This window comes from Triticum urartu, chromosome 4A (assembly GCF_056163025.1).
Source record: "Triticum urartu cultivar PI428250 chromosome 4A, HENAU_Tu73, whole genome shotgun sequence".
In the NCBI taxonomy this organism is placed as follows: Eukaryota; Viridiplantae; Streptophyta; class Magnoliopsida; order Poales; family Poaceae; genus Triticum; species Triticum urartu.
In genome coordinates this window covers 135843231-135865023 of record NC_141876.1, presented here as the reverse complement: position 1 = coordinate 135865023, position 21793 = coordinate 135843231, and the positions used below count along the sequence as shown (strand labels likewise).

Below are 21793 nucleotides of genomic sequence, written 5' to 3'. Positions count from 1 at the left end.
TCCCAACTTAGCCCATGACAAGCTCTCACGGTCAACGAAGGAATAGACCTTCTCCCGAGACGTTCCGATCAGACTCGGTATCTCGGTTCTTCAAGACATTTCGACAGGTTAAAACAAGACCAGCAACACCGCCCGAATGTGCCGACAAATCCCGATAGGAGCTGCACATATCTCGTTCTCAGGGCACACTCAGATGAGACTAGCTACGAGTAAAACCAACCCTCAAGTTTCCCTGAGGTGGCCCCGCAGGCAGCTCAGTTCGGACCAACACTCAGAGGAGCACTGGCCCGGGGAGGGGGGGGTTAAAATAAGATGACCTCAGGGTGCCAGCGATAACCCAGATAGGTCATCATCTCAACCAACACAGCAGGTGATCCTGAGGCACCAATGGCCGTCGTGTGGCGCACGACCTGCCTCGTGGGTTCCATCTGAAAACAAAGATGTTTTCACAGGGGTCAAATGACAATGTGGATAATGTTCAAGTACTACTCTAAAGAAATAACTGGGGCTTATCCAACTTTGGGGTGAACGTGGTCACGGGATCCTAGTGTTAGAGTTAGTAACATCGTTTAACCTGGGTAGGAGAGAGTTCAGAGTCCCAGAGTAAAGGTCAAGGAGTAAAAGATCCTAGTACCACCCGATGGCGACGTGGGCCCGTAAGGCACACAGCCAAGTTAGTAAAAGTTTTTGCAATGTCTAGACTCGACTTCGGCCAAGGGGTGTGGAAGGGGGGTTCCTACAGGCAGTCGGCTCTGATACCAACTTGTGACGCCCCCGATTCAATCGTACACTAATCATACACGCAAACGTGTACGATCAAGATCAGGGACTCACGGGAAGATATCACAACACAACTCTACAAATAAAATAAGTCATACAAGCATCATATTACAAGCCAGGGGCCTCGAAGGCTCGAATACAAGAGCTCGATCATAGACGAGTCAGCGGAAGCAACAATATCTGAGTACAGACATAAGTTAATCAAGTTTGCCTTAAGAAGGCTAGCACAAACTGGGATACAGATCGAAAGAGGCGCAGGCCTCCTGCCTGGGATCCTCCTAACTACTCCTGGTCGTCGTCAGCGGGCATCACGTAGTAGTAGGCACCTCCGGTGTAGTAGGGGTCGTCGTCGACGGTGGCGTCTGGCTCCTGGGCTCCAACATCTGGTTGCGACAACCAGGTAGAAGGGATAGAGGGAAAGAAGGAGAAAGCAACCGTGAGTACTCATCCAAAGTACTCGCAAGCAAGAAGCTACACTACATATGCATGGGTAAATGTGTAAAGGGCCATATCGGTGGACTGAACTGCAGAAAGCCAGAATAAGAGGGGGGATAGCTAATCCTTTCGAAGACTACGCTTCTGGCAGCCTCTGTCTTGCAGCATGTAGAAGGGAGTAGACTGAAGTCCTCCAAGTATCATCGCATAGCATAACCCTAACCGCTGATCCTCCCCTCGTCGCCCTGTGAGAGAGCGACCACCGGTTGTATCTGGCACTTGGAAGGGTGTGTTTTATTAAGTATCCGGTTCTAGTTGTCATAAGGTCAAGGTACAACTCCAAGTCGTCCTGTTACCGAAGATCACGGCTATTCGAATAGATTAACTTCCCTGCAGGGGTGCACCACATACCCCAACACGCTCGATCCCATTTGGCCGGACACACTTTCCTGGGTCATGCCCGGCCTCGGAAGATCAACACGTCGCAGCCCCACCTAGACCAACAGAGAGGTCAGCACGACGGTCTAAACCTAAGCGCCCAGGGGTCTGGGCCCATCGCCCTTAGCACACCTGCACGTTGCATGGGCGGCCGAAAGCAGACCTAGCCTAGTGGCGTTCCAGTCCAATCCAGCGCGCGCCGCTCCGTCGCTGACGTCAAGAAGGCTTCGGCTGATACCACGACGCCGGGATACCCATAACTACTCCCGCGTAGATGGTTAGTGCGTATAGACCAAATGGCCAGACTCAGATCAAATACCCAGATCTCGTTAAGCGTGTTAAGTATCCGCGAACGTCGACCAGGGCCAGGCCCACCTCTCTCCTAGGTGGTCGGAACCTGCCCTGTCGCTCCGCCTCAAAGATCCACTCGCGGGTGCTCCTCAAGCCGACCCGTCTTTAGTCACCACATGTATCATGTATAAAGTATATAGTATATACCCGTGATCAACTCCCGAGTGATCACGGCCCGATAGTATAGCATGGCAGACGGACAAGGATGTAGGGCCACAGATGGAAATACTAGCATCCTATACTAAGCATTAGGATTGCAGGTAAAGGTAACAACAGTAGTAGCAAGGATAGGCTATGCATCAGGATAGGAATAACGGAAAGCAGTAACATGCTACACTATTCTAATGCAAGCAGTAAAGAGGAGAGTAGGCGATATCTGGTGATCAAGGGGGGGGGGGGCTTGCCTGGTTGCTCTGGCAAGAGAGAGGGATCGTCAACTCCGTAGTCGTACTAGGTAGCAGCGGCGTCGGTCCCGGTGTCTAGCGAGAGAAGAGGGGGAGAAACAATAAATATTTAAGCAAACAGATGCATAGCGATGCATGACATGACAAGTATCGGTGCTAGGGGTGCCCTATCGCGGTATGAGGTGATACCGGTGAAGGGGGGAAAACATCCGGGAAAGTATCCCCGGTGTTTCGCGTTTTCGGACAGATGAAACAGAGGGGGAAAGTTGCGTGTTTGCTATGCTAGGAATTTGTGGCGGACGAACGGGCTGCGTATCCGGCTTCGTCTCATCGTTCTGAGCAACTTTCATGTTGAAAATAATTTAATCCGAGTTACGGATAAAAAGATATGATTTTCTAAAGATTTTACTAATTTCTGGAATTATTTTTAATTCGAAAATAATTGTTAAATTGCTAGGCGCACCCAGCACAGTGTACACCAAAGTGTACCCAGTGACTGACAGGTGGGCCAGAGGGACCCAGTTGACCAGTCAACGTTTGACTGGTCAACAGGGGTGGGACCCCCATGTCATTAACTGTTTTAGTTAATTAGGGATTAGGCTAATCAAACTACTGTTTAATTAAACTAACAGATTAATTAGGTTAACTAGTGATTAGGTTAATCTAATTATAATTAATTAACTTAATTAATTAATTAATTTAATTATTATTATTTATTTAATTATTTTATTATTATTATTTTTATTCCTTTTTTATATATAAAACGTTCCAGGGTGGGGCCCCTTGTCATAGGCCCCTAGGCCTAACGGGCGCATGGCCGCACGGGCGCCCGATCCGGATGGAGCCCCAGTGGGCGCGGGCGCAGAGGCGCTGTGAGCGCCCAGACCCGGGCGAGGGCCGAGCGGGCGCCGGGCGTCGGAGATGGCCGCGGCGAGGCCACGGCAGGGCGGCGGCCCAGCGAGCCGGAGGTGGGGCGGAGCAGGACGGCGCGTCGGCGGCCGCAGTGGTGGGCGGAACCGGCGCGGCCACGATGCGGTTCGGCGGCCGGGCGCAGCGGCGGCAGCGATGGCAGAGCAGGCGACCGCGGGAGGCACGAAGGCGAGCGCGAGGTCACGGCGAGACTTGCGGCGCGCGCAGCAGGGGGCACGAGGCGCGGTGCAGGCGGCGCAAGGCGCGGCGCCAAGGGCGGGCGAGTGGCGCGGAACAGCGTGCAGCGAGCGGCGGAGTAGAGGCCGTGGGCGAGAGGCGGGGCTCACGGCGACGGGCGCGGCAGACGCGAGCACGTCCGGAGCTCGGGCGCGGGGCGTACGGGGAAAAGGGGGGGCGCGCGGCGCGAGCGCCCGCGGGGTGCGGCCAAGGAGGCGGGGCCAAGCACCGGCGAGAGGGGACGGGGTGTAGGAGGACCGGGGTCCTCACCGGTGTGCGTAGGGAACGGGCAGCGTGCCCGATGGAGGTCGGGGAGGACCGCGGTGGAGGGGGACGGGGACGGCGTCGACGGGGAGGAGATGAGGTCGAGGCGGCGGCGTGCGTCGACGGCGTTGGCGACGAGGAGACGAGGACGACGGGGCGGCACCGTGGCGCTGGGGAGGCGGTTAGGCGACGGAGATCCGGGGCGGTGGCGTCGCGAGGTGGGGGGGGAGCGGGCTCGTCCCCTCGATCCGATCTGGATCGGGGAGGAGGGGGGAGAGCGACTGGGGGAGGGGGCGAGTGGGGGCGGTCGTGGGGGTTAGGGTTTGGGTCGCGGGGGTTAGGGTTTGGGTCGCGGGGGGATAAAGGGAAAGGGGGGTGGCCGGCTGGGCCTTTGCCCAGTTGGGCCGGTTGGTGGCCTGGCCGGCTGGGCCGTCTGGCCCAGTGGGGGGGTCCTTTTATTTTTATTTTTTTGTTTGTTTTCTGTTTTTGTATTTTCTTTTCTTTATTTATTTTCTTTTCTGTTTTAATTCATTTTAAGTATTTAGGTCTTTTATAAAGGCATGGATCCCACACCATAAATTCCTAGGCATTTATTTGCACACCCCGAACATTTTTGTTTTAAATTTTGAAAAGTTTTTATCCTTTGGTTGATTTTGAATTTGAATTTGAATCAGTTTCGAACTAGCACGAGATTAGGAATAGTAATCGAGGTGACGTGGCATCATTAGCAGAGGTTCACTGTAGCTTAATTACCCGGGCGTTACAACTATCATTATCAACTCTGCATCTTTTGGTTTCAACAGTATGAATATGTGTGTCACTATTATCGAGATTTAATAAGAATAGACCACTCTTTAAGGGTGCATGACCATAAAAGATACTAGTCATATAAATAGAACAGCCATTATTCTCAGATTTAAATGAATAACCGTCTCGCATCAAACAAGATCCAGATATAATGTTCATGCTTAACGCTGGCACCAAATAACAATTATTTAGGTCTAATACTAATCCTGAAGGTAGATGTAGAGGTAGCGTGCCGACTGCGATCACATCGACTTTGGAACCATTTCCCACGCACATCGTCACCTCGTCCTTAGCCAATATTCGCTTAATCCGTAGTCCCTGTTTCGAGTTGCAAATATTAGCAACAGAACCAGTATCAAATACCCAGGTGCTACTGCGAGCATTAGTAAGGTACACATCAATAACATGTATATCACATATACCTTTGTTCACCTTGCCATCCTTCTTATCCGCCAAATACTTGGGGCAGTTCCGCTTCCAGTGACCAGTCTGCTTGCAGTAGAAGCACTCAGTTTCAGGCTTAGGTCCAGGTTTGGGTTTCTTCTCTTGAGTAACAACTTGCTTGCTGTTCTTTTTGAAGTTCCCCTTCTTCTTCCCTTTGCCCTTTTTCTTGAAACTAGTGGTCTTGTTGACCATCAACACTTGATGCTCCTTCTTGATTTCTACCTCCGCAGCTTTCAGCATTACGAAGAGCTCGGGAATAGTCTTATTCATCCCTTGCATATTATAGTTCATCACGAAGCTCTTGTAGCTTGGTGGCAGTGATTGGAGAATTCTGTCAATGACGCAATCATCTGGAAGATTAACTCCCAATTGAATCAAGTGATTATTATACCCAGACATTTTGAGTATATGCTCACTAACAGAACTGTTCTCCTCCATCTTGCAGCTATAGAACTTATTGGAGACTTCATATCTCTCAATCCGGGCATTTGCTTGAAATATTAACTTCAACTCCTGGAACATCTCATATGCTCCATGACGTTCAAAATGTCGTTGAAGTCCCGATTCTAAGCCATAAAGCATGGCACACTGAACTATCGAGTAGTCATCAGCTTTGCTCTGCCAGACATTCATAACATCTGGTGTTGCTCCAGCAGCAGGCCTGGCACCCAGCGGTGCTTCCAGGACGTAATTCTTCTGTGCAGCAATGAGGATAATCCTCAAGTTACGGACCCAGTCCGTGTAATTGCTACCATCATCTTTCAACTTTGCTTTCTCAAGAAACGCATTAAAATTCAACGGAACAACAGCACGGGCCATCTATCTACAATCAAGCATAAACAAGCAAGATACTATCAGGTACTAAGTTTCATGATAAATTTAGGTTCAATTAATCATATTACTTAAAGAACTCCCACTTAGATAGACATCCCTCTAATCCTCTAAGTGATTACGTGATCCAAATCAACTAAACCATGTCCGATCATCACGTGAGATGGAGTAGTTTCATTGGTGAACATCACTATGTTGATCATATCTACTATATGATTCACGCTCGACCTTTCAGTCTCCGTGTTCCGAGGCCATATCTGTATATGCTTGGCTCGTCAAGTATAACCTGAGTATTCTGCGTGTGCAACTGTTTTGCACCCGTTGTATTTGAACGTAGAGCCTATCACACCCGATCATCACGTGGTGTCTCAGCACGAAGAACTTTCGCAACGGTGCATACTCAGGGAGAACACTTCTTGATAATTAGTGAGAGATCATCTTATAATGCTACCGTCAATCAAAGCAAGATAAGATGCATAAAAGATAAACATCACATGCAATCAATATAAGTGATATGATATGGCCATCATCATCTTGTGCTTGTGATCTCCATCTTCGAAGCACCGTCGTGATCACCATCGTCACCGGCGCGACACCTTGATCTCCATCGTAGCATCGTTGTCGTCTCGCCAATCTTATGCTTCCACGACTATCGCTACCGCTTAGTGATAAAGTAAAGCATTACAGCGCGATTGCATTGCATACAATAAAGCGACAACCATATGGCTCCTGCCAGTTGCCGATAACTCGGTTACAAAACATGATCATCTCATACAATAAAATTTAGCATCATGTCTTGACCATATCACATCACAACATGCCCTGCAAAAACAAGTTAGACGTCCTCTACTTTGTTGTTGCAAGTTTTACGTGGCTGCTACGGGCTTAAGCAAGAACCAATCTTACCTACGCATCAAAACCACAACGATAGTTTGTCAAGTTGGTGTTGTTTTAACCTTCGCAAGGACCGGGCGTAGCCACACTTTGTTCAACTAAAGTTGGAGAAACTGTCACCCGCTAGCCACCTTTGTGCAAAGCACGTCGGGAGAACCGATCTCGCGTAAGCGTACGCGTAATGTCGGTCCGGGTCGCTTCGTCCAACAATACCGCCGAACCAAAGTATGACATGTTGGTAAGCAATATAACTTATATCGCCCACAACTCACTTGTGTTCTACTCGTGCATATAACATCAACACATAAAACCTAGGCTCGGATGCCACTGTTGGGGAACATAGTAATTTCAAAAAAATTCCTACGCACACGCAAGATCATGGTGATGCATAGCAACGAGAGGGGAGAGTGTGATCTACGTACCCTTGTAGACCGACAGCGGAAGCGTTAGCACAACGCGGTTGATGTAGTCGTACGTCTTCACGGCCCGACCGATCAAGCACCGAAACTACGGCAACTCCGAGTTTTAGCACACGTTCAGCTCGATGACTATCCCCGGACTCCGATCCAGCAAAGTGTCGGGGAAGAGTTCCGTCAGCACGACGGCGTGGTGATGATCTTGATGTACTATCGTCGCAGGGCTTCGCCTAAGCACTGCTACAATATTATCGAGGACTACGGTGGAAGGGGGCACCGCACACGGCTAAGAATATGATCACCTGGATCAACTTGTGTGTCTAGGGGTGCCCCTCTGCCCCCGTATATAAAGGATCAAGGGGGGGTGCGGCCGGCCAGGAGGAGGGCGCGCCAGGAGGAGTCCTACTCCCACCGGGAGTAGGATTCCCCCCTTTCCTAGTTGGAATAGGATTCGTGAAGGGGGAAAGAGGAGAGAGAGAAGGAAGGGGGGCGCCGCCCCCCTCTCCTTGTCCTATTCGGACTAGGGGGGAGGGGCGCGCGTCCCAGCCCTGGCCACCTCTCCTCTCTTCCACTAAAGCCCACTAAGGCCCATATACCTCCCGGGGGGTTCCGGTAACCTCCCGGTACTCCGGTAAAATCCCGATTTCACCCGGAACACTTCCGATATCCAAATATAGGCTTCCAATATATCAATCTTTATGTCTCGACCATTTCGAGACTCCTCGTCATGTCCGTGATCACATCCGGGACTCCGAACAAACTTCGGTACATCAAAAAGCATAAACTCATAATATAACTGTCATCGAAACCTTAAGCGTGCGGACCCTACGGGTTCGAGAACAATGTAGACATGACCGAGACACGTCTCCGGTCAATAACCAATAGCGGAACCTGGATGCTCATATTGGCTCCTACATATTCTACGAAGATCTTTATCGGTCAGACCGCATAACAACATACTTTATTCCCTTTGTCATCGGTATGTTACTTGCCCGAGATTCGATCATCGATATCTCAATACCTAGTTCAATCTCGTTACCGGCAAGTCTCTTTACTCATTTCGTAATACATCATCTCGCAACTAACTCATTAGTTGTAATGCTTGCAAGGCTTATGTGATGTGCAGTACCGAGAGGGCCCAGAGATACCTCTCCGACAATCGGAGTGACAAATTCTAATCTCGAAATACGCCAACCCAAAATTCACCTTTGGAGACACCTATAGAGATCTTTTATGATCACCCAGTTACATTGTGATGTTTGGTAGCACACAAAGTGTTCCTCCGGTAAACGGGAGTTGCATAATCTCATAGTCATAGGAACATGTATAAGTCATGAAGAAAGCAATAACAACATACTAAACGATCGGGTGCTAAGCTAATGGAATGGGTCATGTCAATCACATCATTCTCCTAATGATGTGATCCCATTAATCAAATGACAACACATGTCTATGGTTAGGAAACATAACCATCTTTGATTAACGAGCTAGTCAAGTAGAGGCATACTAGTGACGTTTGGTTTGTCTATATATTCACACAAGTATTATGTTTCCGGATAATACAATTCTAGCATGAATAATAAACATTTATCATGATATAAGGAAATAAAATAATAACATTTATTATTGCCTCTAGGGCATATTTCCTTCAACCTGTAGAGTATCTTTATAATCATCCAGTTACGTTGTGACGTTTGATAGCACACAAGGTATTCCTTTGGTATTCGGGAGTTGCATAATCTCATAGTCAAAGGAATATGTATATGAAGAAAGAAATAGCAATAAAACTTAACGATCATTATGCTAAGCTAACGGATGGGTCTTGTCCATCACATCATTCTCCTAATGATGTGATATCGTTCATTAAATGACAACACATGTATAAAGTTAGGAAACTTAACCATCTTTGTTTAACCAGCTAGTCTAGTAGATGCATACTAGGGCTGTGTTTTGTCTATGTATCCACACATGTATCAAGTTTCCGATTAATACAATTCTAGCATGAATAATAAACATTTATCATGATACAAGGAAATATAAATAGCAACTTTATTATTGCCTCTAGGGCATATTTCCTTCAGTCTCCCACTTGCACTAGAGTCAATAATCTAGATTACATTGTAATGATTCTAACACCAATGGAGTCTTGGTGTTGATTATGTTTTGCTCGTGGAAGAGGCTTAGTCAACAAGTCTGCCACATTTAGATCCGTATGTATTTTACAAATCTCTATGTCTCCCTCGTTGACTTGATCACAGATGGAGTTGAAGCGTCTCTTGATGTGTATGTTTCTTTTGTGAAATCTGGATTCCTTCGCCAAGGAAATTGCTCTAGTATTGTCATAAAAGATTTTCATTGGACCCGATGCACTAGGTATTACACCTAGATCGGATATGAACTCCTTCATCCAGACTTCTTCATATGCTGCTTCCGAAGTAGCTATGTACTTCGCTTCACACGTAGATCCCACCACAACACTTTGCTTGGAACTGCACCAACTGACAGCTCCACCATTCAATATAAATACATATCTGGTTTGTGACTTAGAGTCATCTAGATCAGTGTCAAAGCTAGCATTGTCGTAACCATTTACGACGAGCGCTTTGTCACCTCCATAAACGAGAAACATATCCTTAGTCCTTTTCAGGTATTTCAGGATGTTCTTGACCGCTGTCCAGTGATCCACTCCTGCATTACTTTGGTACAACCATGCTAGACTTATAGCAAGGCACACATCAGGTCTGGTACACAACACTACATACATGATAGAACCTATGGCTGAGGCACAGGGAATGACTTTCATTTTTCTTTCTATCTTCTGCAGTGGTCGGGCATTGAGTCTGACTCAACTTCACACCTTGTAACACATGCAAGAACCCTTTCTTTGATTGGTCCATTTTGAACTTCTTCAAAACTTTATCAAGGTATGTGCTTTGTCAAAGTCCAATTAAGCATCTTGATCTATCTCTATAGATCTTGATGCCCAATATATAAGCTGCTTCACCGAGGTATTTCGTTGAAAAACTCTTATTCAAGAATCCTTTTATTGTATCCAGAAATTCTATATCATTTCCAATCAACAATATGTTATCCACATATAATATTATAAATGCTACAGAGCTCCCACTCACTTTCTTGTAAATACAGCCTTCTCCAAAAGTATGTATAAAACCATATGCTTTTATCACCTCATCAAAGTGTATATTCCAACTCCGAGATGCTTACACCAGTCCATAAATAGATCGCTGGAGCTTGCACACTTTGTTAGCACCTTTAGGATCGACAAAACCTTCTGGTTGCATCATATACAACTCTTCTTTAAGAAATCCATTAAGGAATGCGGTTTTGACGTCCATTTGCCAGATTTCATAATCATAAAATGCGGCAATTGCTAACATGATTCGGACAGACTTAAGCATCGCTACGGGTGAGAAGGTCTCATCGTAGTCAACTCCTTGAACTTGTCGAAAATCTTTCGCAACAAGACGAGCTTTGTAGACAGTAACATTACCATCAACGTCAGTCTTCTTCTTGAAGATCCATTTATTCTCTATGGTTTGCCAATCATCGGGAAAATCAACCAAAGTCCACACTTTATTCTCATACATGGATCCCATCTCAGATGTCATGGCCTCAAGCCATTTTGCGGAATCTGGGCTCATCATTGTTGGTGTCAAAACCGGATGATCTCGGGTAGGTGGTCCCGAACTATGCGTCTGACGATAGAAGGTAACAGGAGACAGGGGGCACGATGTTTACCCAGGTTCGGGCCCTCTTAATGGAGGTAATACCCTACTTCCTTCTTGGTTGACTTTGATGAGTATAGGGGTTACAAGAGTCGATCTACCTCGAGATCGTAGTGGCTAAACCCTAGCTGTCTAGCCTATGTAAATTCTGATAGCCTCTACGGACCAAACCCTCTGGTTTATATAGACACTGGAGGAGCCTAGGGTTGTACAGAGTCGGTTTACAAAGAAAGGAAACTACACATCTGGACATCAAGCTTGCCATCCACGCAAAGGAGAGTCCCATCCGGACACGGGGGAAGGCCTCATGCCTTGTATCTTCACTGCCCACCAGCCCGGCCCATAGCCCGGACACTTGAGGACCCCTTAATCTAGGACTCCCTCAGTAGCCCCTGAACCAGTCTTCAATGGCGATGTATTCGGCACGCCTATTTGTCTTCAGCATTGCAAGGCGGATTCCTCCTCCGAATAGCTTTAAAGCAGTCTTCTGAGTAAGGGAACTGTATCCGGCTCTGTATAACAGTTACAACCCTCAACCACAAGGGTACAATACTTAATCAAAATAAGGTATGTCTACTGACAGCTTTTTCAGCAAAACGTTACGTGTGGCCTTTTTATTATTTTGAACCGTTTTTGACCTCCCGCTTCGCGTTTCGAGGCGCAGCCTCTATTGACACGTCTTGTCAAAGCGGAGATCGTGCCCCGTTATTGCGGGATTCTCATCAATACGGATTTAGGTTATCCAATCATGCCATTCGCACGCCCCCTTGTAAATAGGTGAGTTTTAAGGCTTGTGGGGGTGCTTGATATTCACTGCCTATATAAGCGGATAAAGATCCATCTTTTTACCCCATGCCTTCTTCCATCCTAAGCCTTCCCATCCTCGAGCTCCAGCGCCCAAGCTTGTAGACATGACCAAGACACATCTCCGGTCAATAGCAAATAGCGAAACCTGGATGCTCATATTGGCTCCTATATATTCTACGAAGATCTTTATCGGTCAAACCGCATAACAACATACATTGTTCCCTTTGTCATCGGTATGTTACTTGCCCGAGATTCGATCATCGGTATCTCAATACCTAGTTCAATCTCGTTACCGGCAAGTCTCTTTACTCATTCCATAATGCAACATCCCGCAACTAACTCATTAGTCACATTGCTTGCAAGGCTTATAGTGATTTGCATTACCGAGAAGGCCCAGATATACCTCTCCGATAATTGGAGTGACAAATCCTAATCTCGACCTATGCCAACTCAACAAACACCATCGGAGACACCTGTAGAGCATCTTTATAATCACCCAGTTACGTTGTGACGTTTGATAGCACACAACGTGTTCCTCCAGTATTCGGGAGTTGCGTAATCTCATAGTCAGAGGAACATGTATAAGTCATGATGAAAGCAATAGCAATAAAACTAAACGATCATTTATGCTAAGCTAACGGATGGGTCTTGTCCATCACATCATTCTCTAATGATGTGATCGCATTCATCAAATAACAACATATGTCTATGGTCATGAAACTTAACCATCTTTGATTAACGAGCTAGTCAAGTAGAGGCATACTAGGGATACTCTGTTTTGTCTATGTATTCACACATGTACTAAGTTTTCGGTTAATACAATTCTAGCATGAATAATAAACATTTATCATGATATAAGGAAATATAAATAACAACTTTATTATTGCCTCTAGGGCATATTTCCTTCATCTTCTTGCTGCACGGCCTCCTCATCGCCGATCCTTCTTCTTGCTGCGTGGCCTCATCGATATGGTCAGGTAATCCACACCCCACCCACACCATCCTCCTCCTTTCTCGTCCCACATGCACCGATCGACGGCGCGACACCTTCCACTGAAATCACTGCCCCCTCCTCCAATTAAGCGCCACCCACAACCATTTTGCACGCAGTGTAACGTGGAGCTCAGTAGCATGCGGTCGCACGCGCGCACGAGGTCGCTATGGCTGCCATGCATGTCGACCGCCAGATCTTGGAGGACCACCTCGTCTTCGAGGCCATCGTCGACACCGCCATGCGGTTGTCTACTTTAAAATATAGTTCGTGCTATTTTCTCGAGGCCACCGCCAGTGCCTTCTAGTGATTTGTCCTCCGTAATGTTAATATGCAATCTGATGTTCAGTTAACAATTTGGTCCTCTGAAATGTAATGTTCCATTAACACTTTGGTCCAATAATTGCTACATTTCGTAGTACTGTTCTAAAGCATTCTTTGTTTTGTTAACTGTCTTATCTTCTAGTACATGTTTCCATTCTGCAATGTCGTGCTCAGTTTACTATTTTGGTTCATTTGGTATGCTATCCATTTAACTGTTTGGTTTAGTTCTGCAATTTGATTTTCATTTGCTGTGGATACAATTTTGTATTGTTATGCATGTGACACCGATCGAATTTGGTTGTACACAATACATATTCTACTGATAGTATGGCAACTCCCAGTTAACCTGATCAAGATCTTCTTTATGTGTGTTGCAGGGAAACAATGGGAGACACTGTGGTTTACTATCGAGGTTTGTTCAAGTAGGGTCCTTTGGCTAATAGCACATTATTGTGCAGTTGCAGGAATCATTCTAATATTTAGGTTTCTTATAATTTGGTCTTGCATATATAGGTCCTGCTGTCAGAGGCTTAGACCCACTGTTCGACCCATTTTGCATATGGGGAAATGAGATGTCCATGAATATCAGTCAAGTCAAGAAACTCAGAAAGATTGTTATGATGAAGAAACTTGCGACGAATAACAACAAGATCTTTGTTTGCACAATGAAGAAGACATCAGTCAACTATAGGATGGTACCAACTCTTTTACCTTGTTTTTACCCCTTGCGCCATTTTAAAATTTACAACAGCGATTTATGCATAGCTTTGTTTTCAGTACTTTTCAAAGCAGTTCACCGATGATTACCTCTCAAACCACCTGCATGGTCAAGAGGCGAGGAAAGTATTCATTCAACACCCACGCTACAATATTGAAGGCTTGCTGAAGAGGATGAAGGTTGGGCGGGCAATTATCCATAGCCACTGGCCTAAAGTTGTAAGGACATTCAACATCACTGAAGGCTCAATATTTGCCTTCCGCTTCTGCAGTTTCCCATATGAGATTCATCTGTCTATTTACCGTGTATGATGCTACTTTTCAAAGGTTTTTGATTCTGCATGTGAAACTTGGTGATGTTGTGTAATGATGTAACTGAGTGGCGAAGCTATCTGATGTAATCCGATTATGAAATCCTGGTTGCTTTTATAATATCTAGCGTGTTTTATAAGAAATATCAGTTTGATTAGTACATGGATTATCAATAATAGGCTAATTACCCTGCTTATTAGGGTTTTTCTATTGATGACGTTTACTCAGACAGCATAGTGGGCGATGAACTCAAACAACCCGCATGGTTTCTAAAAAGTAGGCATGTTCGATCAACTAACAATCACACACGGCTTCCGGCAGCGAACTGTTTGTGTTAGGCCACCTTACACAAACGTTTCCACACAAAGAACTGTGTGTGATATACATACGTACGGAAATGTTTTTCTAGGATTCACTGTGTGGGATGTACATACCTACGGAAATGATTTTCTGGGATTCACAATGTGGGGTGTACATACTTGCAGAAATGATTTTCCGGGATTCACCGTGTGGGATGTACATACATACGGAAATGATTTTCTCGAATTACCGTGTGGGATGTACATACCTACGAAAATGATTGGATTTCGATGCCTCGCCCGATCGCACACGGCCTGAGCCTGTGTCCCAGGAGGGCATATCCCCGATGATTTCTGGGTCGTGTGGGGAGGACCCCCCTATCGCCCACACTCACTTGGCGACGGTTCCAAATGCCGTCGCGAAAAGGGATTAAAAACCGTTTATATAGCACGTCACTGTACCAATGAACGCCTCGCGGGAGCATATATCATGGTAGCATGGAGGGTGTATGATCTCAAAAGTTTCCTATACAACCCACTTTTAACTATTTGGCACGGTGTATAGGCTCACGTTGACTATGCCCATCTCATGAAAAAAGGCCTCTCAGTCATGCTGAGTTGAGCACGACCAGATAGGGTGCATGGAGGCAGCCATGCTCGTCCTAACCATAAAAGAATGTTCAAAATTTCTAAATCTATTTAAATTCTCAAAAATGTTCAGAATTTTATTTTTTTACATTTACAAAATATGTTTAAATTCTCAAAACATGTTAAAAAATTGTTTAAATTTGCAAAAAAATGTTTAGAATTTCATATTTTGTTTAAATTTATTTAAAAAAAATCAATTTTTAAAATTTTGTTTAAATTCTCAAAAGATATAATTCGTTTTTTATTTTTTCTTAAAAAAATGTTCATAAATTTAAAATTTGTTTAATTTTTTGAAAAATGTTCAAATTTCCAAATTTTGGGAAATGTTCAGAATTTCATATTTTGTTTAAATTCTTGAAAAATCGGATTTCCAATTTTTTTAAGAAAACAAAATTCCAAAATGTGTTTTGATGTTTAGTCACATTTTTTTAGAAAAATCACCATTAAAAAAATTGTTCGGAATTCGAAATTGTTCAACATGTAAACACATGCAGACTACCAAACAAAGTTTCAGCTCAGCATGTCTTAGCACATACACCGCTACCAAACAACAACAAATGCATGTACTCAACATGTCTAGAGCTAGCATATCTCAAAGGAAAACAACAATGTTATGGTGGGAACTACTACCAAACACACCTAAGCGCTCGTATCATATGATATTTTTCGAGTGAGGCGTTTTGAAGGTCGAGCTCCATGCAACCCTTTATTTTTGAAAAATTTAAAATTCAAACTTTTCAATTTAAATTTTTTAGAAAAAACATGCAAGTATACAAAGCTGAAATGTATATGCGTGTAAAAATTCAGGATGAAATACTTTGAAATGTGACCTGTGCAAAAAAGACAAATTCAGGACGAAAAGCCTTAGATTTGTTTTTTTTTTTGCACAACCCTCATTTTAACATTTTTTGTCCTGAAAATTTACACACATCTAAATTGTGCCTTCGTGTAGATGTGTACTTTTTTCATAATTTTTTGAAATCTGGAAATATGAATTTTGATGAAATTTGAAAAATGCTTTTGGAGGCCTCCATGGAGCTCGGCCTCCAAAAGGCATTTTCGGATATTTTCCCCACTATATATTGCTCCCTCTTCTCCGTCCTCGAACCCTAGCCCAGCTGCCCACCCATTCCCCTCACCGCCGCCGCCACTCCGCCTCTGCCGCCGCCGAGATGGGTCGCGTGATCCGCGCTCAGCGTAAGGGTGCGGGCTCCGTCTTCAAGTCCCACACCCACCACCGCAAGGGCCCCGCCCGGTTCAGGTCGCTCGACTTCGGCGAGCGCAACGGGTACCTCAAGGGCGTCGTCACCGATGTCATCCACGACCCGGGGCGTGGTGCGCCGCTGGCCAAGGTGACCTTCCGCCACCCGTTCAGGTACAAGCACCAGAAGGAGCTCTTCGTCGCCGCCGAGGGTATGTACACCGGCCAGTTCGTCTACTGCGGACGCCGCGCCACGCTCTCCGTCGGCAACGTCCTCCCGCTCCGCTCCGTGCCTGAGGGAGGCGTCATCTGCAACGTCGAGCACCACGTCGGCGACCGTGGTGTCTTCGCCAGGGCCTCCGGTGACTACGCCATCGTCATCAGCCACAACCCCGACAACGGCACCTCAAGGTACTGTTCCTTGTCCTCTCACCCCTCTTTATAAATTATATGCCTATGGTTAGTTCTCCTGATAGTAGCTGTTATTGGATTTGCTTCATGTGATTCGCGGTGGGAAATGATGAAATGCTCATAGTTCGATCTGAATATATGTTCGTCCACTGCTTCTGATATGCGTGATTTAGATGCTCTTTAATTGATTAAAGATTGGAAACCTTTAATGTGCGTGCTTTACATGTTTGTTAATTTCTCAAAGACCAATTCTTAGATACGCATTCTGTGGTTGAGCCTTGAGATGTTTTCTGTTCATTGTATAATCTGCAACAGTTATGATATGCTTGCTCTTCTGTTATCCTGGAACTGGACATGATATGCTTGCTCTTCTGTTATCCTAGAACTGCACATGCATCTTAGAAGACTTTAAACGTTAAACCAGAGACATGCGATCCCTAACTATTTTATCCTGCTTCTGTCTTCAGATTGACCTACCCTGCCTTCAAACAATTATGATTGTTAGCGTTTGCATATACAAGGGCCATTTCTTATTATCAGTTCTTGTCAGTACAAGATCCTACATGTTAATGGAATAGATATGATTGGTGTATCTTTGTTTATGTTGCCGGATGGCCTGATTCTTTTGATGAATGCTTCAGCTGCACAAATATTAAGACGCATTACTCATGTTGTGTTTATGCAGGATCAAGCTCCCCTCTGGCGCTAAGAAGATTGTCCCAAGCAGCTGTCGTGCCATGATTGGTCAGGTTGCTGGTGGTGGCAGGACTGAGAAGCCAATGCTGAAGGCTGGTAATGCCTACCACAAGTACCGTGTGAAGAGGAACTCCTGGCCTAAGGTGCGTGGTGTGGCCATGAACCCTGTTGAGCATCCCCACGGAGGAGGTAACCACCAGCATATTGGTCACGCCTCCACTGTCCGCCGTGATGCACCACCTGGCCAGAAGGTTGGTCTCATCGCTGCCAGGAGGACTGGTCGTCTCAGAGGCCAGGCTGCTGCCTCTGCTGCCAAGGCCGACAAGGCCACTTAGAGTTATCATTGCTGTTTATCTATGTTTGCTAGCTCTAGATTACCCGTCAATGGCATGTATTGCAGTAAGGATGTCGTTTTTGATCAGTACTTTGGTAACCTGGTGATATTTGTTATCAGTTTTCGCTGTCGTGGTCTGGATTCTTCAGTCCACATAAAGAAGATTATTATGCTTGGATATTTGTCTGTCGATTTTCATGAGTTAGCCTCTGGTGCTTATTTTGGTTTACTGTTTCTGTTTTAGTTTAGCTCTATTGCTGTATCTCTGAAAGGATTTTTGTTTGGTTGAATCAAACATAAAGCAGGGGTGTTATGCTTGCTTCTAGTTCTTTGGACTGTTGCTTTGCTGAGCGTCTTTGGATTGTTGCCTTGCTGAGCGTTAGGAATGAGATGTTTTTAGTTTGAAGTATGGCGGTAGCTTATAATCGGTACGGTAGTTGGTATACGTTCCAGTGAAGGATAGTGACAAGACCAAGATCAACTCTCACATGATAATACTTGAAATAGCCCTATATATAATAGTTAAGCGGAAGAAAAGTAAAAAGATACAGGGTACATACCAGGGATCGACCAATTTCTAGCAAGTACTCTAGGGTTCTAAAGAGCTAGCCTAGCTATTGCAAGAAGGGAAAGATGCCGAGTAGATACATTATGGGCGTGTTTGGTTCAGCAACTTTTGCCTGCATAGGGCTTCCGCTGATTTGGTTGTCTGCATACCCTCGAGCCTGTATTATTTGGTTGTTTGCATACCCTCAAGCCTGTATGGGGCGTAACAAAAAGTGACCTTTTTGGTTGGTCGCTTGTTTAGACGGAAATACAGGGCATGGTGTTTGGTTTCATGTTGTCTTGTCTGCATACCCTCGAGTCTGTATTATTTGGTTGTTTGCATACCCTCGAGCCTATATGGGGCGTAACAAAAAGTGACCTTTTTGGTTGGTCGCTTGTTTAGACGGAAATACAAGGCATGGTGTTTGGTTTCATGTTGTTTAGACGGAAACACAAGGCATGATATTTGGTTTCATGCAACACCTGTTGTCTGGTAACCTCTTCGGCGATGTGGTGAGGTTACTGGCACACATAGGTGTATAGAACAACCCAAAGACACACAAAAGATAGCAAACAGTAAGCAGTTTAATATACTACCACACTTGAACATAGTTCTAAACCATAACAAGCAGTTTTAACATAATACGACACTTAAATATATCGGTTTTCAAGCAAAGCAGTACGAATGTACGATATAATCGATACTAAACCAGCTGAAGCAACGGAGAGCTGTCCTAGATGTTCACAACGAAGGTTCGTGCCTCCCGCACTTGGTCACCACTAAAATATCGTTGTTGTTGAAGACGATGGCCTCGAGCGTGTCGGGAGTCAACAACTTGAAGGTCATCATGTACCCGACCTTGATCTGATGGACGGCGGCGAAGATGGCCCAACCCTGATAAAGAGTGATCCTGCCGTTCATCAGCCTCATAGTGACCTTCCATGAGCAGCCGGTGTTCGTCTTGAGTTTGAACTCTGTCAGCAGGGCCGGGAAGTGCTTGGTGAAGTCTAGGGGCATTGGAATGCACTCGAGCTTCGGGGCAAGGATGACCTTGCAGAAGTGAGTTGGCCCACCCTCATCATGGTAGTGCCCGTAGTTCCGGCGCTTGCCGCCGGGAGGGGGGGGGCTCCTTCGCCACCACATCGTCATCCGTGCCTGACACCTCCTTAGGGGTGGTTGGCACAACCTCCAAAGGTGACACCACCTCCTTGCATGCCCTTCTCCATAGGTGGCACCACCTCCTTGCCCTTGTCATTGTTCTTCGACTCGATCTGCATTATGAACAACACAAAGTTCATGGCGTTATGAAGAGCACAAAGTTCAAAGGTTGATCGACATTAAAAGCTACCGTCCAAAGCCCCTATATTTACCCACCCTGACAATCACTACTTACCCACAACCACACTCAGTTAACACTCTCTCTTCTCAGTCTATCACTCTTCCTCCTATCCATTGCCATGAACTCCAACTCCAACTCCAACCCAACCCCTTCCCTTGGAGCATTGGACGGAGGGCTTTCTTCCTCAGGTGCTCGCTCGATGACCGCACCAAGTTCGAGAACACCATGGAAGAGTGCTCGAACTTCAGCAGCATCGAAGACATGCACAAGAAGGTATGTATTGAGGTGAAGAAGGTGACAATGGATGAGTTGAAGACCCTAATTCCTGACCTAGTGAAGGGCGCTATGTCAGTTGACATCCTTCACTGGGCCGTGAATCAAGCCGACTCCGACGGCGCTAGACAGAGGGCAAGGTGGCCAAGTACAGGAGTACAGGGCTCCTCATGACCAGCGTGCCACAGTGTACTGGAATGGTACTTTGGTGGTGTTGGAGGTCATTGGTTTGGAGCCAGAGGAGGAGGAGGAAGAAGCGGTGGAGATGTTTGTCAGTGCACCGGAGCCATGCCACATTACTTTTCCAATCGATCCTGACTCCGGCGAGGGCGATGAGACGGTGGTCCAGCCGGAGGACAAGAATAAGGCCAAGGACACCCACCGCTCCAACCGCCTCAAGGGCCGCTAGGGCTAAGATTAGAATCTACTATGTAAGATTTAACCCCAATCCCCATTCCCCTTGTACTCAATCCGGATCGGAACCCTAAAATCCATGGCTACTAGGAACTCATGATGATGTTATGATCAGTACTATGGCTATTTACCCCCATTCCCCATTCCCTTAGAATGCGGATCGAATCTAAACGTGGATCAGATGCGAAATAGTAAGTGAGGATGGTGAAAAAAGTGCTTACCGCCATTGCCGAAGTGCTGCGGGTGATGTTGCGGATTGGATGCCAACGATGAAGGCCGGTGGTCGCCTTGCTGTTCTCCGGTCTGCTGAACGCCGCCGCCGGTGAGACTAGGAGAGTGGGGAGAGGGAAGAGAGAGCGATGAGGGAAGGTGAGGGTAATTATTGCCGGCGCTTCCGAAGAAACACGGCTTCTCGAGCGAGGCTCCTCGCGTGCAGCAGCCGCCGCCGCCCACGTGCATAGCACGGGCCTGGCTCTGAAAAAATGCCGATTTGAGCATTCCCAGCGGGCCTGGCTCTGGGAAAAAATACCGATTTGAGCGTTCCCAGCGGGCCTGGCTGGGAGGTGCTTTGAGGTCCATGCGATGCAGGCCAACAGTGAACCCAAGGAACCAAACAACCTATTTTCTTCCCACGTGGGTCTGATTGGCCTCTATGCGGGCTACCAAACACGTCATATGTGTTTTTATTTCGAAAAGGATGAAGACCCCCGACCTCTGCATCTGGGCGATGCGTGCAACGACTTTATTAATTATTCACAAAGCTTACAAAGTAATACATTAGTAAGTCTCAAGCCACCATCTTGGCAACATCTATCGCTACTCATATCCACTTAATGAAGGGGTGCCGATAGTTCGAGCCGAATACCAAACAGACCTCGCACCAAAGCCTAACATCTAAAACCGGAGGCCCCAACCAATCCACATTGCCGGGTCTAGGGCACACACCAGTCCGATGCACTCTCAGAGGCTGCCGCCGTCGTCTTCCACCGATCCATCTTCAGAGCGGGTACCGACGCATCGATCTTGCGAGGCCTACCGTCTATGTCACGACAACGCCAGACAACGCCATCCTCCTGTGCTAGTCTGTCAAAACACGCATCGGATGTCGAGACCCCATTGCTCCACGTCGTCGAGATCCGCCATCGTCGATGCGGAGGAGGTAACACCACTCCACCTCTGAGCCCTTCCAATCAGCACCTGCTCCAAAACGATGCCCCGGGAGGGAAAACGACATGAAAGATACCGTCATTGTCCGATTAAGGAAGCCCCAGATCTAGGGTTTCCCCCTGTCGGGGCGTGGTTCCGCAACCTACAACAACGATGCCTCAAGAAGGGAACGACGTCATAGACGCCGCCATCGTCCGCCATGACCGTAGTCGGCTCCGCGATGAAATCATCGGAAGTCGCGTCACCCCACTCTCGCAGCTGACATGAACCGAACGGAGCGTCGCCATGAAGACGAAAGCCGCTATCAGCACGCCGGCAGTGGGCCTCCATCCGCCCTCACTGGTCCCTCCACACGTC

At 46.5% G+C, this 21793-nt stretch overlaps 1 protein-coding gene and 1 pseudogene across 1 annotated transcript; one reads left to right on the top strand and one right to left on the bottom strand.

Annotated features, from left to right (window-relative positions):
• The first annotated feature begins 16148 nt into the window (after positions 1-16148).
• Positions 16149-17876, top strand: LOC125550992 (large ribosomal subunit protein uL2). Its single transcript, XM_048714131.2, has 2 exons — positions 16149-16666; positions 17352-17876. Exons 1-2 carry the CDS (start codon positions 16227-16229, stop codon positions 17695-17697), a joined length of 786 nt encoding a protein of 261 aa, XP_048570088.1. The 5' UTR covers positions 16149-16226; the 3' UTR covers positions 17698-17876.
• Positions 17877-18713: 837 nt separating this feature from the next.
• Positions 18714-19475, bottom strand: LOC147975128 (putative B3 domain-containing protein Os03g0621600; annotated as a pseudogene).
• Between the last annotated feature and the right edge of the window lie 2318 nt (positions 19476-21793).

Bases quoted from the DNA above. Each gene is read 5' to 3' on its own strand.
- LOC125550992 (XM_048714131.2), top strand. From the start codon at position 16,227: ATGGGTCGCGTGATCCGCGCTCAGCGTAAGGGTGCGGGCTCCGTCTTC. The intron at 16,667-17,351 runs GTACTGTTCCTT...GTGTTTATGCAG, and splicing joins CCCGACAACGGCACCTCAAG to GATCAAGCTCCCCTCTGGCG.